The 16,538-nt window shown below is 42.8% G+C and overlaps 1 protein-coding gene across 2 annotated transcripts; it reads right to left on the reverse strand.

The window, feature by feature from the left end:
* Positions 1–1,383: 1,383 nt before the first annotated feature.
* Positions 1,384–7,232, reverse strand: LOC110529435 (protein FAM177A1). 2 transcript variants are annotated; one of them, XM_021611607.3, is made up of 5 exons: positions 7,037–7,232; positions 6,518–6,715; positions 6,323–6,389; positions 6,097–6,194; positions 1,384–3,674 (listed from the first exon to the last, which is right to left on the reverse strand). In XM_021611607.3, exons 1-5 carry the CDS (start codon positions 7,103–7,105, stop codon positions 3,462–3,464), a joined length of 645 nt encoding a protein of 214 aa, XP_021467282.3. In that variant the 5' UTR covers positions 7,106–7,232; the 3' UTR covers positions 1,384–3,461. The 2 variants fall into 2 exon arrangements, with proteins under 2 accessions (XP_021467282.3, XP_021467281.3); XM_021611606.3 differs by having other exon boundaries at positions 6,512–6,715.
* Between the last annotated feature and the right edge of the window lie 9,306 nt (positions 7,233–16,538).

The raw sequence follows: 16,538 nt of genomic DNA on the forward strand, positions 1-16,538 counted from the left end.
TACACACACAAGAAATGGCATTGTGGCGTTAATCTGGATTTTCCCTCCTTAATCACACACATTATCACACACACTGTCCCAGATGACTGCGGTGTTTATCAATGTCTGCCAAGCTCAGGCCAGGGAATAAGAGGATCTTCTCTTCTCTTCTCACACAGACTTCCAACTGCCAAAAGACTTCCAACAGGCTTAGAATATTTTATACGTATTGTTCTATGAGATAATCTTCCTCAGCTATCACTTTTTGTGAATTGTGAAGTATTTGTGTAATCAAAACAAGCACATAAAGGCTTCATAATTCATAGAGGTCATGTTAACTGACTGATATTATCCTAAACCCGTGTGAACCTCAGACCTTATTATTGGCATTTATCCCAAAACCCCATTCATTACCCCCATAGCAATGGCTGAACGAACCAGAGGTAACTAATTTCTGTTTTTTAGAACTACAAGATGGCGAGCTCTATTCTTTGTCTCACAGTAACCCCTCAGCCTCCTTTATAATTATACAATACCACCCTCTAGTGGAATATTTGTGTATTGCTAGTCTTTGGTCACTGTAGATTAGAATTTCTAGAATCTATTGGAATGACAGTGTAGCGTCTCGAGTTGGTCACCCAATAGTTACAGAGCTGTTACTCTAACATATCATCTAAACCCAAAAATACATCATGATCCACTGCCAGTCTCAGTCTGGTGTATGAGTGCCACTCTGTCTGTCTATAGCTTCTTTTGTTGCCGTAGTGAACTGTCGGTGAGTGTCACTGTGTCCGGCCGTGCTGACTGGACAGTGGGATGACTGAGGGTTTGTTTGCAGTATAAGGCTGTCCTTGTGTAGTTTGGCTGGATGCTTTCATGGCACAGACCCCCATACGCTACGCAACGCTGAACTGTCTGTCTCACCATGGTACAACCACCCAGAACTACAGTGCCATAAAGTATGAATAAGCTTAGCCTAAAACGGGTGAATTGCCAATATGGTGTATAAATTAAATATACAGTTACTTTTGGCTATTATGATCCATAGAGAAATCACTCCTATATTCTCCTACGAGACACTATATGTGAATGGAGATCAGCAGGTCACGGTGTATGGGTTTCTAGCTATCTCTTAATGTTGACAGAGAGGTCATAGCTGTAGGTCATTCTGGACTAGAGAGAGAAGCCCACACACTGACCTGACCTGGGATTGGCTGCATTGGGAGGTTAGCCAACAGAATGTCACCACAAGCAGTTCCAGAAAAGGATACAGAAGTCTTTGTTAACCAATAAAGACAATCACGTGTCACTCACTGACACAGTACCACCACATGAGCCAGAGAGAATCCACCACAGATCCTAGCTGACTGGCCAACATGACAGACAGATGAGCAAATACTGTAGTTAAAGCATAGTTAAGTATATTTATTAACAGTTTATCAAGGTGTTGTTACATAAAGTACGTTGTAAAAAAGTGCTCAGAAAATACAAAAATAATAATAAATATGTGAATATCAAAATAAAAGTTTAACATAAAGTTCCTTTACAACAAGGGCAACTGTGCATTAGGCCAATGGACTAGTAAAAACAAATATGACAGATTATACTGCCTTTACAAAATCTCAGCTACACCAACAGCCTGAAAAGACGTTCCAAATTACAAGTCACCAAGTGACCACAAGCCAGTAATGCTACACAGGGGAACAACACACCATGTTTAGGTCAGTGCTCAACAAAGTATTTCAACAAATGTTGTCTAAATTAAAACAAAGTGAGTGGCATGCTAGTAGTAGTGTATAAAGGAGGAAGGCTTCCTGTGTTCGAGTGCATTAAGGTTTAGGCTACTACTTGGCTCTGTGGTTTAGGTTAAAAAAACACAGCCCTTCAGAGGCACCAGATAGATAGACACGAGGTTGGAATGTTAGGACCAGCCTCCAGTTGGGGGTAAGGCCACTGGAGACACATAGTTAAACGACACAGTACTACTACCGTACCACACTGTGCCTGTACTATAGGACTACAGAAAGGACAGTGGCACTGCCCACTGAAGGCTAGCCCTGGTAGTCGGATCACTGAAGGCTAGCCCTGGTAGTCGGATCACTGAATGCTAGCCCTGGTAGTCGGATCACTGAAGGCTAGGCCTGGTAGTCGGATCACTGAAGGCTAGCCCTGGTAGTCGGATCACTGAATGCTAGCCCTGGTAGTCGGATCACTGAAGGCTAGGCCTGGTAGTCGGATCACTGAAGGCTAGGCCTGGTAGTCGGATCACTGAAGGCTAGGCCTGGTAGTCGGATCACTGAAGGCTAGGCCTGGTAGTCGGATCACTGAAGGCTAGCCCTGGTAGTCGGATCACTGAAGGATAGCCCTGGTAGTCGGATCACTGAAGGCTAGGCCTGGTAGTCGGATCACTGAAGGCTAGGCCTGGTAGTCGGATCACTGAAGGCTAGCCCTGGTAGTCGGATCACTGAAGGCTAGCCCTGGTAGTCGGATCAGCTTCTGCTTCAACCGACTAACTTCTTTGTCACTACTCTGTCATCGTCCTTCACGGTTTGTTGTCATAATTCTTTGTAGTCTGGTATTAATGACATGACAGAGGCGTGGGCTAAAGCAGTAGCAGGTCTGACTCCCAGGTTTATAGATGGCTCCTTCATATCCACAACCAAATGGGAGCTCAGAGAGTAGTGCTGAGCGATTAGTGTTTTTTGAGGTCGGTTCTGTTTCGGTTCGATCGTTAAAAAATAATTATGGTTTTCAATTTCAGTTTCAATAATTTTTGCAAACATTAAATGCAATATGCATTATGTGGGTTGAATGCTGTACCACAGAATACAACTATTAATAAAAGTCCCATGATGGTAGTGACGGCCCATCACTTATTAACCATCATTTAATTCACGTGACTTTAATCAAATATTTCAGTTGTGTATATTACATTTGTTTTATTTGATTCATTTATATTCAATTCCAAGTCATATCTATAGAGCTGCTGCTTGACAAAATCCCTATTTAATAATGTAGTTCTTAAAATGTAAATAAGGCATACTTTTGACGGCTGAATACCAAGTGATTCCTACCAATATCAATCACTTAGATCATGTATTTTCAGGTAGATACCCCGCAAAGCAACAGCTGCTCTCTAGATCACCTCACAATCTCGCATTCTTCTCTCTTCCGTAGAAGCAGTAAAAGAAACAGACTGGACAAGTACATGCGCAATGGATTATGGGTATTATAGTTAATTACCACATTTTACACGCTAAACTATGTAGAATATTGGCCTGTTGGAAACTACAACGCCGTACTACATCGCACAGTTCAGTCTGGATCTGATTTATCTCTAGAGAAACTGTGCAATGTGCACACAAAATTTCAGTTAATCGTTCAGCACTATCAGAGAGACAGACCCCAGAGCGCCTCCGCCTCCTTGACAAATTAAAACAAAACAAACATGGAAAAAACATAATCATCTCTCCAGAAGTTAGTTAGGTTGTTGTCGTGACAATGGCTGGGACCCTGATGGCAGTAGGCGTGGCCTTGGCCTCTTTCTCAACCTGATAGGTGTCTGTGGAATGGGGGGTGGTAGCGGTTCCCTCTGGCTGATCCGTCATTGGTCCATGGATCTCCTCATCCTGATTCTCAACAAAGTATTGCTCCGCCTCCTCTGATAACCGGTTGTCCTCATCTTCCTCCTCCTTCTGCGAAGAAAAGACAAGAAGTTGTTAATGGAACGCACATAAACACAAACATGTGAACCATCAATGCCCTTTAGGCATCCATTTCAAGTGAATGTGGCTCCGTCTTAGTGATCTCATAACCGAAACCCCAGCCAGATGTGGTGTGATCAACGTGAGACTAGTAATTTCATACTGATTTAAACAACTGTATAGAGGCCTACCTCTTACCTCATCCTGTAATACTCGCAGAGCAGTGGTATTCAAACTTTTTCAGCGGGGACCCTCATTTATTTTCAAAGGAATTGTCTGTAGAGCGCCGAGACAATTGTGTCGAGGAACAGATCTGGGGAAGGTTACCAAAACATGTCTGCAGCATTGAAAGTCCCCAACAACACAGTGGCCTCCTGCATTCTTAAATGGAAGAAGTTTATAACCACCAAGACTCTTCCTATAGCTGGCCACCCGGCCAAACTGAGCAATCGGGGGAGAAGGGCCTTGGTCAGGGAGGTGACCAAGAACCCGATGGTCACTCTGACAGAGCTCCAGAGTTTCTCTGTCGAGATGGGAGAACCTTCCAGAAGGACAACCATATCTGTAGCACTCCACCAATCAGGCCTTTATGGTAGAGTGGCCAGACGGAAGCCAATCCTCAGTAACAGGCACATGACAGCCCGCTTGGAGGTTGCCAAAAGGCACGTAAAGGACTCTCAGACCATGATTATCTTGTCTGATGAAACCAAGATTGAACTCTTTGGCCTCAATGCCAAGAGGAAATCTGGCACCATCCCTACGGTGAAGCATGGTGGTGGCAGCATCATCATGCAGTGGGGATGTTTTGCAGCAGCAGGTACTGGGAGACTAGTCAGGATCGAGGGAAAGATGAACAGAGCAAATTACAGAAATCCTCGATGAAAACCTGCTCCAGAGCACTCAGGACCTCAGACTGGAGTGAAGGTTCACGACCCTAAGCACCGAGCCAAGACAACGCAGGATTGGCTTTGGGACAAGTCGTTGAATGTCCTTGAGTGGCCCAGCCAGAGCCCGGACTTGAACCCGAGAGAACATCTCCGGTGAAATAGCTGTCAGCGATGCACCACATTCAACGTGATAGAGCTTGAGAGGATCTGCAGAGAAGAATGGGAGAAACTCTCCAAATACAGGTGTGCCAAGCTTGTAGCGTCATACTCAAGAAGACTTGATGTTGTAATCACTGCCAAAGGTGCTTCAACAAAGTACTGAGAAAAGGGGCTGAATACTTACGAAAATGGTATATTTCTGTTTTTTTTTGTCAATATGGGGTATTGTGTGTAGTTTGATAAGGTAAAAAAAAACAATTAAATACATTATAGAATAAGGCTATGACCAAATACTTATTTCCCACCATAATTTGCAAATAAATTCATTAAAAATCCTACAATGTGATTTTCTGGATTTTTTCCCCTAATTTTGTCTGTCATAGTTGAAGTGTACCTATGATGAAAATTACAGGCCTCTCATCTTTTTAAGTGGGAGAACTTGCACAATTGGTGGCTGACTAAATACTTTTTTGCCTCACTGTATATATATTTTTTTAACCCATTGCAATTCCCCCGGGTGGCAACACCAATTTTGAACACCACTGTCGTAGTATACTGGAGTGTTTTTGACCTGACCAAGATCTGTTTCAGTTTGAAACGTAGTCAATAAAGCAGTGAATTGGGAGCTTTAACAGTGTGAGGGCCTTCTTGTTCTATACTAGTGTTCTTTATTAGCCCAGCACCTATGTTTTTAAGGATGTGCGTATGACCACAAACTTTTCAATAGAAGTTACTGTAGTGCTCATAGAAATAATGAGACTACTGTAATTGCGCCCACCATCTGGCCCTCTCTGTCGAAATGTCTGATTTCCAAGTGCCTTGGAATGGGACTTGACTGGAAGTCTATGGCAGGATTGGAAGACACAACCGCTGGTTTTAATTGACCGAGCTCGCAGTCTATCACCATCCAGCATTACCCTTAAAAACACCCCTCTGGATTTCCAAGTGCGAGCAGTGCAAGTGATTTATGCTAAACAAGGAAGGGAGTTTGGGAAATAGTATGCATTTTAGAAATAATTTACACATAAACTTTATATGCCTGAACTCAATCAATTTGGCTTCCCAAAAATAATGTGGTCGCTGTGATATAACATTTCTTTTCATTGACATTTTTTTCTGCATTTTTCAAAGTCCCATCTAATACACCTGCAGCAGGCTCTCTCTCCCACCCTTTCAATTCCCACTTGTTGCACAGTGTTTCCAGGCTCTATATGCAGTAGCAATTGAGCCTGGGGATTAGGTTACTGTTACTACAACACTCTTATGCAAAGCATCTATGCCCTTCTATAATTATACACACTTTAGGCATCCCTTCCAAGACATAAGCCCTCTTAGTGATGGCCCTCATCTGCTTGTTGTGTACATACCTCTTTCCTCATCCTGTAATACTCGTCGATGGCGTACTGGTATTTGGCCGATGTGATTCCAAAGAGCGAGGCCATCCTCTCCCCGAGGTAGTCACAAGCTGAAATACACATTCTGGAGTTTTACCAACAGCATAGTATTCAAGGCAGTATCAAGGTAGTGTACAGCAGGAGAAGGCCATCAACCCTAGAGGTTTATAATACATATTGTCTCATTTCAGGCACTCACCTGAAACAGTGGAGGTAGCTGCTCTCCACATATGGAACCAGAAGTACGGGCCCCAGGTCAGCTTGTTCTGACACACAAACGTGGGTTATTACCAGGTTTTGGAACACATATTATAGGAAGTACAGACGTTAATCGCACATTTCAGTAAAATACACAAACTAAAAACACGCACACTTCTATTTAACACACCCTCACCGCATCGACAGGGGGGGACAGTAGGTCCTTCTTCTCTGGTTCCTTGTCCTCCCCCTCCTCCTCGTCTGTACTGTATTCTTCCATGGTTTCTCCGCTAGAGAAATGGATGATCCTTCGTGGGGCTTTCTCTTCTTTCTGATCCCCCTTCTCCAGGTCTCCCAGCTCGACACTCTCAAAGTCCTTCCCTGTGCTGGGGATCTGGGACGGACACACACACACACACACACACACACACACACACACACACACACACACAGCTTGTTGATGACAGGCTGCTGCTTACACACAATTAGATAATCAACCATTTCTATGTTTATCAATGTCCGAATTTTACATAGGCCTACCCATAGTATGGCCTACGTTTTAAGCGTCAGCATGAGACGATGACAGGCACGAAAACATAGATGCACTGAATTGTAGTAACGTTAACTAGCTAACGCTAGCCAGCTGGTCTGAAAACACCGAAATATAAAGGACCGATAATAAACACTTTTCATAATCTTGACCTGCCGAGCCTACCTTCTCTACGTCCATCGTTTGGCCCAAAGACACATTCACGTTGGTGAGATACAGAGATATTTCGGCCATGATGCCTCTTTCTTTGTATTCTCGGATGTTTAGTCTGCCCTACACACCCATGCTTGTGGACATTTAAGCCCTGAACGATGCCCGACAGGCAGCCCTGTCTCCTACGCTGCGTGCCGCACCCAAGAACACAGCAAATCGCATGCAAGTAACACTGTAGCTAACTCAGCTAGTCTTGTAAGCAAACGAGCTAACTAGTTAGCTATGTAGTCTTGTTAGCATACTAGCTTGTTATCTGTACTGGTTGTTAGCTTGCATAACTGATTTGTGTATAATTATAAGAGACAGTTCATATGTTGTGGATTACATTTACAGAGTAAGTGAGCTCCATTCCTGATCAGATTAAATTTCAGCCTTAGAAATTGATCAGATTCAATAGCAGCTTCAGAGGCTGATAAATCAGGATTCTGCCTAGATACCATAGACAGCAAGACCACCTAGTTAACTAGCTAGCTCACAAGATTAGCCAAGTTAGCTGCTATGTTCCTTGAATGCGATTGGCTGTGGTCTTGGGGGCGACGCGCAGCCTGGGAGACAGAGCTGCCTGTCAGGCATTGTTCAGGGCTTAAATGCACCATCACCCTCTTCTTCAACAATATATTGCCGTTCGCACAATTGAGTGTGCATGTCGCCACCTACTGGCTAGGAACATATCAATGGCAGTGCATTTCTTGCCATCTGTAATCTTGACTTCAATTTGTTAGGTAGCTGTGTGGTCTTAGAGACCACCAGTAAGGTCCTTCTAGTGTTTTGATACTGTGTTAATTTGCAGGTTAAATGTAAAGGTTTGCTAAATGTATATTCATGCTTTGTAGTATTGTGTACACTTTGCTTGTGACTCTTTTTATACTAGTTAATTGTGCTTTCACCTGTGTGCTGTGCCATTGAGATACATTGAGAATTAAAACTGCTTGTGAAGACTGATTGTACTAGCCTCTTAGTGAAGAGCCACTGACAAGACCTGTGGATCTTTGTGGAATCCTGCCAGCCCCGTAACCCGTTTCAACAGGTTGATGCAGGGTGATCCTGTAAGAGCATGGACATCTCCAAATGGGATATTTTTGTTGAAACAGAAGTATCCTGGTAAGGGACAGAGGTTGTTTCTCTGTTGAAGCAGAGAAGTGACCATGGGAGGATGTGACAGGGCTACGAGTTATGTGATCCCAGGGCACAATCCTGAGATAGAAAAAAATAGATATTCCTGCAGGTAAAAAAAAAGTTTTTTTTAAAGAAAATGTATTAATCAGTGTACTGAATCAGTGTAAGATTTGGAAACCAGCTATAAATGTAAACCTACATGGGAAATTTGCATAACTTCCATGTGGGTATAAAATGTAAAATGACATAGAATAATAAAAAATAAAAAAATTATCTCATTTATAGCGTCAAATCACGTTATATCTACAGTAGCTTTGATTGGACTGTAAAATCATTTTTAATCCTTGTCATATGAAGAGAATTAATGATGAGAAATGATAGATAAAATGTATCGGTGCTCATCAGCCATTGGACAATAACATTACACAACAAGTTGGAAATCGCTAATTCAACAATGAGTGGTTTGGAAAGAATCAGTGACAGTGGCTAACTGCAAGCATTGCAAAGCAATCACTAGCCTGCTATTCAGTGGAGTGGCTGTATGGTCCCAAATCTGGGATTGTGTCTCTTTTCCAAGTTTAAAATAATAAACGTTCAACATTGGCCATGCTGTCAATGAAGCATGATATGTGCTTGACTTCTGTGAGTTCAAGACAACTGGGAATTCCGGACAAAATTATTCGGAATTGTAAGTTGGGAACTTGGGCCTCTTTCTAGAACTATGACTTGACGATCAATGACGTCATCATGATTCAACCATGTTTTTTTTTTTAGAGTTTCCAGTTCTCTTGGAAACACCATAAATCCAGAGATTGCCAGACTTTTATGACAAAATTTGCCCATGAAGGACCGCCTTTCCACTTTCCTGTTCAAGTAAGCACAGCACCACAAGGTGAGTCCAAAAATGTCTTGTATGCTGCTGAAATGATGTAATATGCCAGGGAGATATATATACTGTAGCTAAGAAAGTAATACCGTGTATGTTGTGTTGTTAGTGTTGTTAGTAGCCCATTTGCCTCACCCTAATAATTTGGTCTATTTACCCCTCTTAATTTCACTTACTGTTGACTTGGTGGTGCACATGTAGCCAATAACCTGTTTTAGAGAAATGTAATCATCAAATTTTGTAAAGCTTTCATTGTCTGCTTATATGCCTCATTTATTTATCCTACGGTTCTGACTTGGTGTACAGGAAGAACACTGTAAGAACAGCCCATGTTCTGAATTCTGTCACTGTACATTTCAAAGGTGCTTAACAAATAGTTACATAGACTACTTCTGTCCTAGCTCGCTCATTGATGTCTTACTTGAAATTACGGATTGCCTCTTATCCTCTTGTTGTCTCATTATGCCATCATTTGTACATCACAATTGGAAACCACATTTGTTTAAGCAAGTCAGCCATATCAGCTATGTTTTTTGAAAAGGCAGTAAATGAGGCTGAATTAACTGTTTCGCTGCCAGACAAGGCTCCACCAGATATAGCAGTGGTAAGATGTTGGGACTGCTGTTAGGACAGCTTTATGTAGGCCCTAACAGTTTGTGGGCACCTGTTAAAGTGCAATTAATGTATTGTTTAGTGTTGTGTTGTGCAGTTCTGCTGGCATGCATCACAATTATTATTATTTATTTTCCTTGCCCCACCAAGATTTACATGCTAAAATCTCCACTGGTACCACTCTGGCACAAGGTAGCAGATTCTCAATTTAAAGGCATTGAGTGAAATGTTATTAGCAGAATCTAGAAATAAGTTAGAGAAGGCCAGACATGTCAAATAGAATGGGGTAAGTGTAGAAAGTGGGAAAGGGAAGCCGAAAGACAGTCAGACAGGAAAGTTAAAGGAATATTGGTGAAAGAAAGTAAGAAAAAGAAACAGACGGAGGAAGATAAGAAAAGGAGAAACAGGGGTGATGATGATAATGATTTTCCACCCCTCTGATTATACCGTTGTATCCACTGCACTAGCACCAGACTTGGTTGTCCGACAGCAACTTGCTCAGCCTTCTCCCCAGCCGCAGCTCTACCCCCAACAAGACCTGATACAACTGGGGTACCAGCAGACCCCTAGGAGGCGGCCCATGAGCAGTGGAAATCTGTTCCGTACACCGCCCACATTGACTCTGTTTTTAAAAATCATTGATGGGGCCAGCAGTGGCAGGCTCAGGGAGCTACTCCAAATGATGGACAGAGGGGAAGAGGAAGGGGTAGAGAAGGGGAGGGGGAGCCAGTGCTGACGGATGGGCTGGACGACAACCACTACAGGGTAGGAACTTTGCTTCTTACAATGGCGGAAAGGAGGGATGTTTCGCATGAACATGTCGAAATGAATCTACCAAACAGAGGGCAGCAGGGTGAGGTAGGAAAACCAGACCTCCACTGAAAACAACTCTCTACAACCCACATATGGACTGACGTGAGGAAGAGACAGTTGACACTCTTGGACAGCAATTAAAGATTTTTTAAACCCCCATGAGGAGCTGATGGTTCGTCTCTTTGTCAATGGGGAGTCAATCGATTTTCTAGTAGAAACTGGCGCTGCAATGTCTGTCATAAATTCTAAATCTATGTCCAAACCTTCCATGTCAAATGAATCAGTCACCGCTGTGGGAGCCTCGGGAGTGACTAAGAAAGAGTTGCTCACGATGCCCCTACCTGTTAAAGTTGATAACACATGCATAAAACGTCAAATTATTTCTTCTGCATGTTGTCCTGTAAATTGGTCAGGAAGAGATCTTCTCTGTAAATTGGGGATTACATGTGATTGGTACTATGCATAGGACGTACAGGATATTGATGGGTCACATTGTGACCCTATAGACACATTTTATCAACTGCTCGCAGTTACAGACTGGCTTACATTGCACCGCAAATGTCTCACCATTGACAAGAGATGTATAATATGAACAGAATTGGCTGACAGGGACCATATCCCAAGAGAGCTTACTGTGCAGTGACACCCCAAAGAGCTTACTGTGCAGCCCCCATGTATAGTGGGCCTCAATTTTGTGCTCTGAGTGTGAAATTGACTAAAGAACAGGCTTTGTTGTATTCATTTAGTTGAGGGTGCCACATGTTTCGGTAGCTAAGACAGATATAGAAAGAGAAGCTATTGTGCCTTGTCCAGACTCTCGTTTTGTTAAAGATCTCAGACCTGTTAACGATGCAGTTTATGCAAGGACTGCTGTTGTGCCGAACCCCATTACGATTCTATGTGCTGTGCCGACATCAGCTAAATGATTTTCAGTTGTTGATTTGGCTAATGTTCTTTAGCATTCCGCTGGCATTTATGGTCTGCCAAAATCCATCTCGTTCCATCTTCTCCCACTACCCGCCAGTGGGCTTCCACTCACTACATTCTGCAAATGTTCTCATCAATTTAAGATTTGATTTGAGTTTTCTGTTCCCAAAACTAGAATCAGTGATAAATAGAGTGGATAAAGTTTTGTAGACTTTCCCCTTTGGAAAAGTTTAAAAAAAGAGTGACTTTTCAAATAAATTACAGTACGTTATACATTACAATTTGTACTGACAATTTGTTAGTTAAGCTATCCCTATGAACCATTTAGTATATCATTACAGCAGTATGTACTGGTAATATATGTTAGCTAGCTATCTAACGTTAGTTGGCTACTAATACATTGAACTTGCCAGTATATTAACTATATGCTATCTAACTACCCAACGGTTATTGACTTGATTATTCACATCATTCTTAGCTTAGCTAAATGGTATAGTCGTTGTGCATTCTCAATGGACATTGTTAAATCGACTGCTTTGTAAATTCGCAGAATAACTGATGAATTTACAACACCCGTTGAATATGGCCGGTATGTATGGGTATTCCAACACAGCGTGGGTATGTGAGTATGTTGATAAAATGTGTAGGTATGCTTTGATGGCAGGTTTGAAACCTGTTATCAAAATGGGTATTGTCCCTGACCTTAGAGATCCTTTTTATGTCTCTATTTTGGTTTGGTCAGGGTGTGAGTTGGGGTGGGCATTCTATGTTTTGTGTTCTATTTTTTTCTATTTCTGTGTGTTTGGCCCGGGTGTGGTTCTCAATCGTTGTCTCTGATTGAGAACCATACTTAGGTAGCCTTTTCCCACCTGTGTTTTGTGGGTAGTTGTTTTCTGTTTTTGTGTCTGCACCAGACAGAACTGTTTCGGTTTCGTTCGTTCTCTTTGTTATTTTTGTTATTTCAGTGTTCAGTTTAAATAAAATCACGAACAGGTACCACGCTGCATCTTGGTCCTCTCCTTCGAACAGCCGTTACAGAACCACCCACCACCAAAGGACCAAGCAGCGTGGAAGAGAAGACTGGACATGGGAGGACATCCTGGACGGCAAGGGATCCTACACATGGGAGGAGATCCTGGCTGGAAGGAATCTCCTCCCATGGGAACAGGTGAAGGCAGCCAGGAGAGCGGAGGCAGCAGGAAAAGGGAACCAGCGTTTTGAGGGAACACGGCTGGCAAGGAAGCCGGAGAGGCAGCCCACGGGGAGTGTGTCAGAGTCAGGTTGGAGACCTGAGCCAACTCCCCGTGCTTACCGTGGTGGGCGTCGTACTGGTCAGGCACCGTGTTATGTGGTGGAGCGCACGGTGTCTCCAGTACGCATTCTTAGCCCGGTGTGCTACATCCCAGCTCCCCGCATCTACCGTGCTAGGGTGAGGATCCAGCCTGGATGGATTGTGCCAGCCCTGCTCTCCAGACCTCCAGTGTGTCTCCTCGGGCCAGGATATCCTGCACCGGCTCTAAGCACGGTTTCCCCAGTTCGCCAGGAGAACCAGTGCGGCCTGTTCCAGCTCCCCGCACGTGCCGGGCTACACTGGGCATTCAGCCTGGAAGAGTGGTGCCAAGGCTACGCACCAGATCTCCAGTACTCCCCCACAGCCCGGTCTATCCCGTTTCTCCTCCACGGACCATGCCTCCAGCAGGTCTCCCCAGCCTGGTGAGTCCTGTGCCTGCTCCCAGAGCCAGGTCTCCTGTGTGTCTCCCCAGCCTGGTGAGTCCTGTGCCTCCGGCCTGTCCGGAGCTGCCAGAGTCGCCCTCCTGTCCGGAGCTGCCAGAGTCGCCCTCCTGTCCGGGGCCCGCTGCGAGGGTCCCCAGTCCGGGGTCGGCGGCGAGGGTCCCCGCTTCAGAGGAGCCACCTAAGTGGGCCAAGCCTAAGGTGGAGCGGGGTCCACGTCTCGCACCAGAGAGATGCCCACCCAAACCCTCCCCTATAGGTTTAGGTTTTGCGGCCGGAGTCCGCACCTTTGGGGGGGGCGTACTGTCACGCCCTGACCTTAGATATCCTTTTTATGTCTCTATTTTGGTTTGGTCAGGGCGTGAGTTGGGGTGGGCATTCTATGTTTTGTATTCTATGTTTTCTATTTCTGTGTGTTTGGCCAGGTGTGGTTCTCAATCAGAGGCAGCTGTCTATCGTTGTCTCTGAGAACCATACTTAGGTAGCCTTTTCCCACCTGTGTTTTGTGGGTAGTTGTTTTCTGTTTTTGTGTCTGCACCAGACAGAATTGTTTCGTTTGTTCTCTTTGTTGTTTCAGTTTAAATAAAATCATCAACATGTACCACGCTGCATCTTTGTCCTCTCCTTCCAACAGCCGTTACAGTTATTGCGGGGGTAGTGGACCAACATTTTTCAATGTGATGAAATTTTAAAGGAGGTTTTGAGAGTGGAATCCAATTCCGCTGCCTTTGCAGCCGTGCGTGTGATTAATACGGTCACAGTGAAAGCCACCCTGTTTTAGGTGTGGGGCCGTTGGTCATTGGTCATTGGAAAAGTGAGTGTAGGGGTAATAGAGCTCGAAATTGGCTAAATGTATTACTCAGTTCCATAGTTTGGGTAGCACCAGGGATTTAAGTAAGAAGGTAATGTCATCAAAAACAATAATCTGTTTCCATTACGTGGAACTGTGTAAAGAATTGAAGTAGATCCAAGTACATTTTTTTCAGTACTGAATATTGAACTGATAAGCCAGCACCAATTTTTTTGATGGTCCTAGCATATTTGTTCAACAATCGGTTTAATATTTTGACTAGTTTACGTCCCAGGAACAGTTTGATTACAAGAGGGGCTCTAGGATTGTTTACTTTAGCAGGTGCCTATTCAGCTTGATGAGACTGTTTCATCTTATGTGTCTGAAGTATATTTCTATATAGGACTGATGGAATGTCCTCTAACACGTTTTTTTTTAAACATGTTTAACAATGATTCTGGATCTCACTCTTTGAAATGTTTCCTGAGACTGTTGTCTTAGTGAAATTCTGCAGTTTTATAAAGTATAAAAGTATCCGGATTCTGCCGTAAAGGGAGCTCCCAAATAAGTAAGGCCTGGCCATTGGTTTCTTTGTTTTTGCCCTACATTTTAACACACACACCAGCACAACTCAACTGTTATGAATACCGTGTTCAATTTATTGTGTAGAGTCTTTTTTAATTTGGTTGTAAACTGGGTACGCAGAATGATGGAAATGTTTGCAATGTTTTAAAACGGTTTCTGAGGTACAGGGAAAGAAAAGAGAAAGAAAACACTTAATGGATTTGAATGACCTTTGTTCTGACTTCCTAGTGAAGCCTGATCACCCTCACTAGAAATACTGGAGACATTGGGTGAGATTTAAATGGACTATGTAAACACTAATAATTAGGAAGAAGTTTATAATTTAGCAATATCCTGTGTGGGATTTGGAACACAAGAAGGCGAGAGAGCACTGTCCCTGAATGAGGGAGACCTGTCTCTAGTCTATTTTACCATTACCATATGGGATATATTTATTTCCTTTTGGAGTTATTAAGAGTTGTAATTTGATTTGTTATTCTAATTAGTTTATTTTTGATTTAACAGGCAGTGTTGTTTTTTAATAGGGCTAGGCCCCTTTTTTTCTCAATTTCCGCCTGACTGACGTGCCCAAAGTGAACTGCCTGTTACTCAGGCCCTGAAGCCAGGATATGCATATAATTGGTACAATTGGAAAGAAAACACTTTGAAGTTTGTAGAAATGAAAATAATGTAGGAGAATATAACACAATAGATATGGTAGGAGAAAATCCAAAGACAAACCAACCAGAATACATTTGTTTTGAGGGACCATCCTCTTACAATGGCAAGTATACGGTCATACGGAAAATGATCTCCCTGGATGCAATTCCTATGTCTTCCACGGGGTGTCAGCAGTCTATGTTCAATGTTTTAGGCTTGTAACTTCAAAAAACGAATAAGAAATAACAGTTTTAGTAGAAGGACACAGTCTTGGAAATTCTGGTTTGCGCGCGCCGTTAAGACAGGACGCACCTGCTAAAATCGGTTTGCTATTGAACACACTTCTTTCCGTAAGAAATATTATAGTTTGATTACATTTTGGGGTATCCGAGGAGTGATTAGAAACGTATTTTGACTTGTTGAAACAAATTTTAGGGGTAGATTTTCGGATTCCTTTCTTTTTTTGCATGTTGAACGAGTGGATTACTCAAATCGATGGTGCCAACTAAACTGACTTTTTGGGATATAAAGAAGGATGTTATCTAACAAAACGACACTACATGTTATAGCTGGGACACGTTGGATGACAAATCAGAGGAAGATTTTCAAAAAGTAAGTGAATATTTAATTGTTATTTGTGAACATATGAAACCTGTGCTGGTGGAAAAATATTTTGATGTGGGGTGCTGGCATGTTTTCACTTTAATAGCTACTGTAAATCGGAGAGTGCAGTTAGATTAACAAGAATTTAGGCTTTCAACCAATATAAGACACTTATATGTACCTAAATGTTTAATGTCCATAATTTGTATGATTATTTAGCGGGACGCCAAGCCCTAAAAGGTTTTATATCCGGTTGCCTGGGGCCCTTTGGTAAAAATGCAAATTTGTTCTCTTCACGTCTGCCGATAAAAGGAAAAAATATATGTTGGTAATGGTTGACAGTTACTCCAAATGGGTTGAAGTTTTTCCCACCTAGAGTGATGTGTATTGTTTTTCCCACCTCTAGTTTTATATAAAGAAGTGCATTGCTGTTGTTGTGTTTTTTTGTTTGTTGTTGTCTTGCTTCCTTAACAAATCTCATCAGATTGGGTCTGCTGTATCTCCCTAAGGGTTGGCCCTCTAACTCCCTGACCCTGTAACTGCAGTGAGATTGCCAAGATGGTAGGAGAATATAAGCCAATTTCGTAAAAAATGGTTTCAACTGTGTATTCTTATTCTCTTTGACATTTGTTTTAAAAATGTGCATTAAGAATATAGCTAGATGTAATAATTTGTCATACAGTAAATAATTTGTCCAGATTCAGAAATGCCCTAAACTAAACTGTTGTTCTGGTCTGTCCTCTCTCGAGGTT

Source organism: Oncorhynchus mykiss, chromosome 8 (assembly GCF_057628025.1).
Source record: "Oncorhynchus mykiss isolate SJ-2025 chromosome 8, ASM5762802v1, whole genome shotgun sequence".
Classification (NCBI taxonomy): Eukaryota; Metazoa; Chordata; class Actinopteri; order Salmoniformes; family Salmonidae; genus Oncorhynchus; species Oncorhynchus mykiss.

Bases quoted from the DNA above. Each gene is read 5' to 3' on its own strand.
- LOC110529435 (XM_021611606.3), bottom strand. From the start codon at position 7,105: ATGGCCGAAATATCTCTGTATCTCACCAACGTGAATGTGTCTTTGGGC. The intron at 6,390-6,511 runs GTGTGTTAAATA...TTTGTGTGTCAG, and splicing joins CCCCTGTCGATGCGGTGAGG to AACAAGCTGACCTGGGGCCC. The intron at 6,195-6,322 runs GTGAGTGCCTGA...TGTGTATTTCAG, and splicing joins AGCTACCTCCACTGTTTCAG to CTTGTGACTACCTCGGGGAG.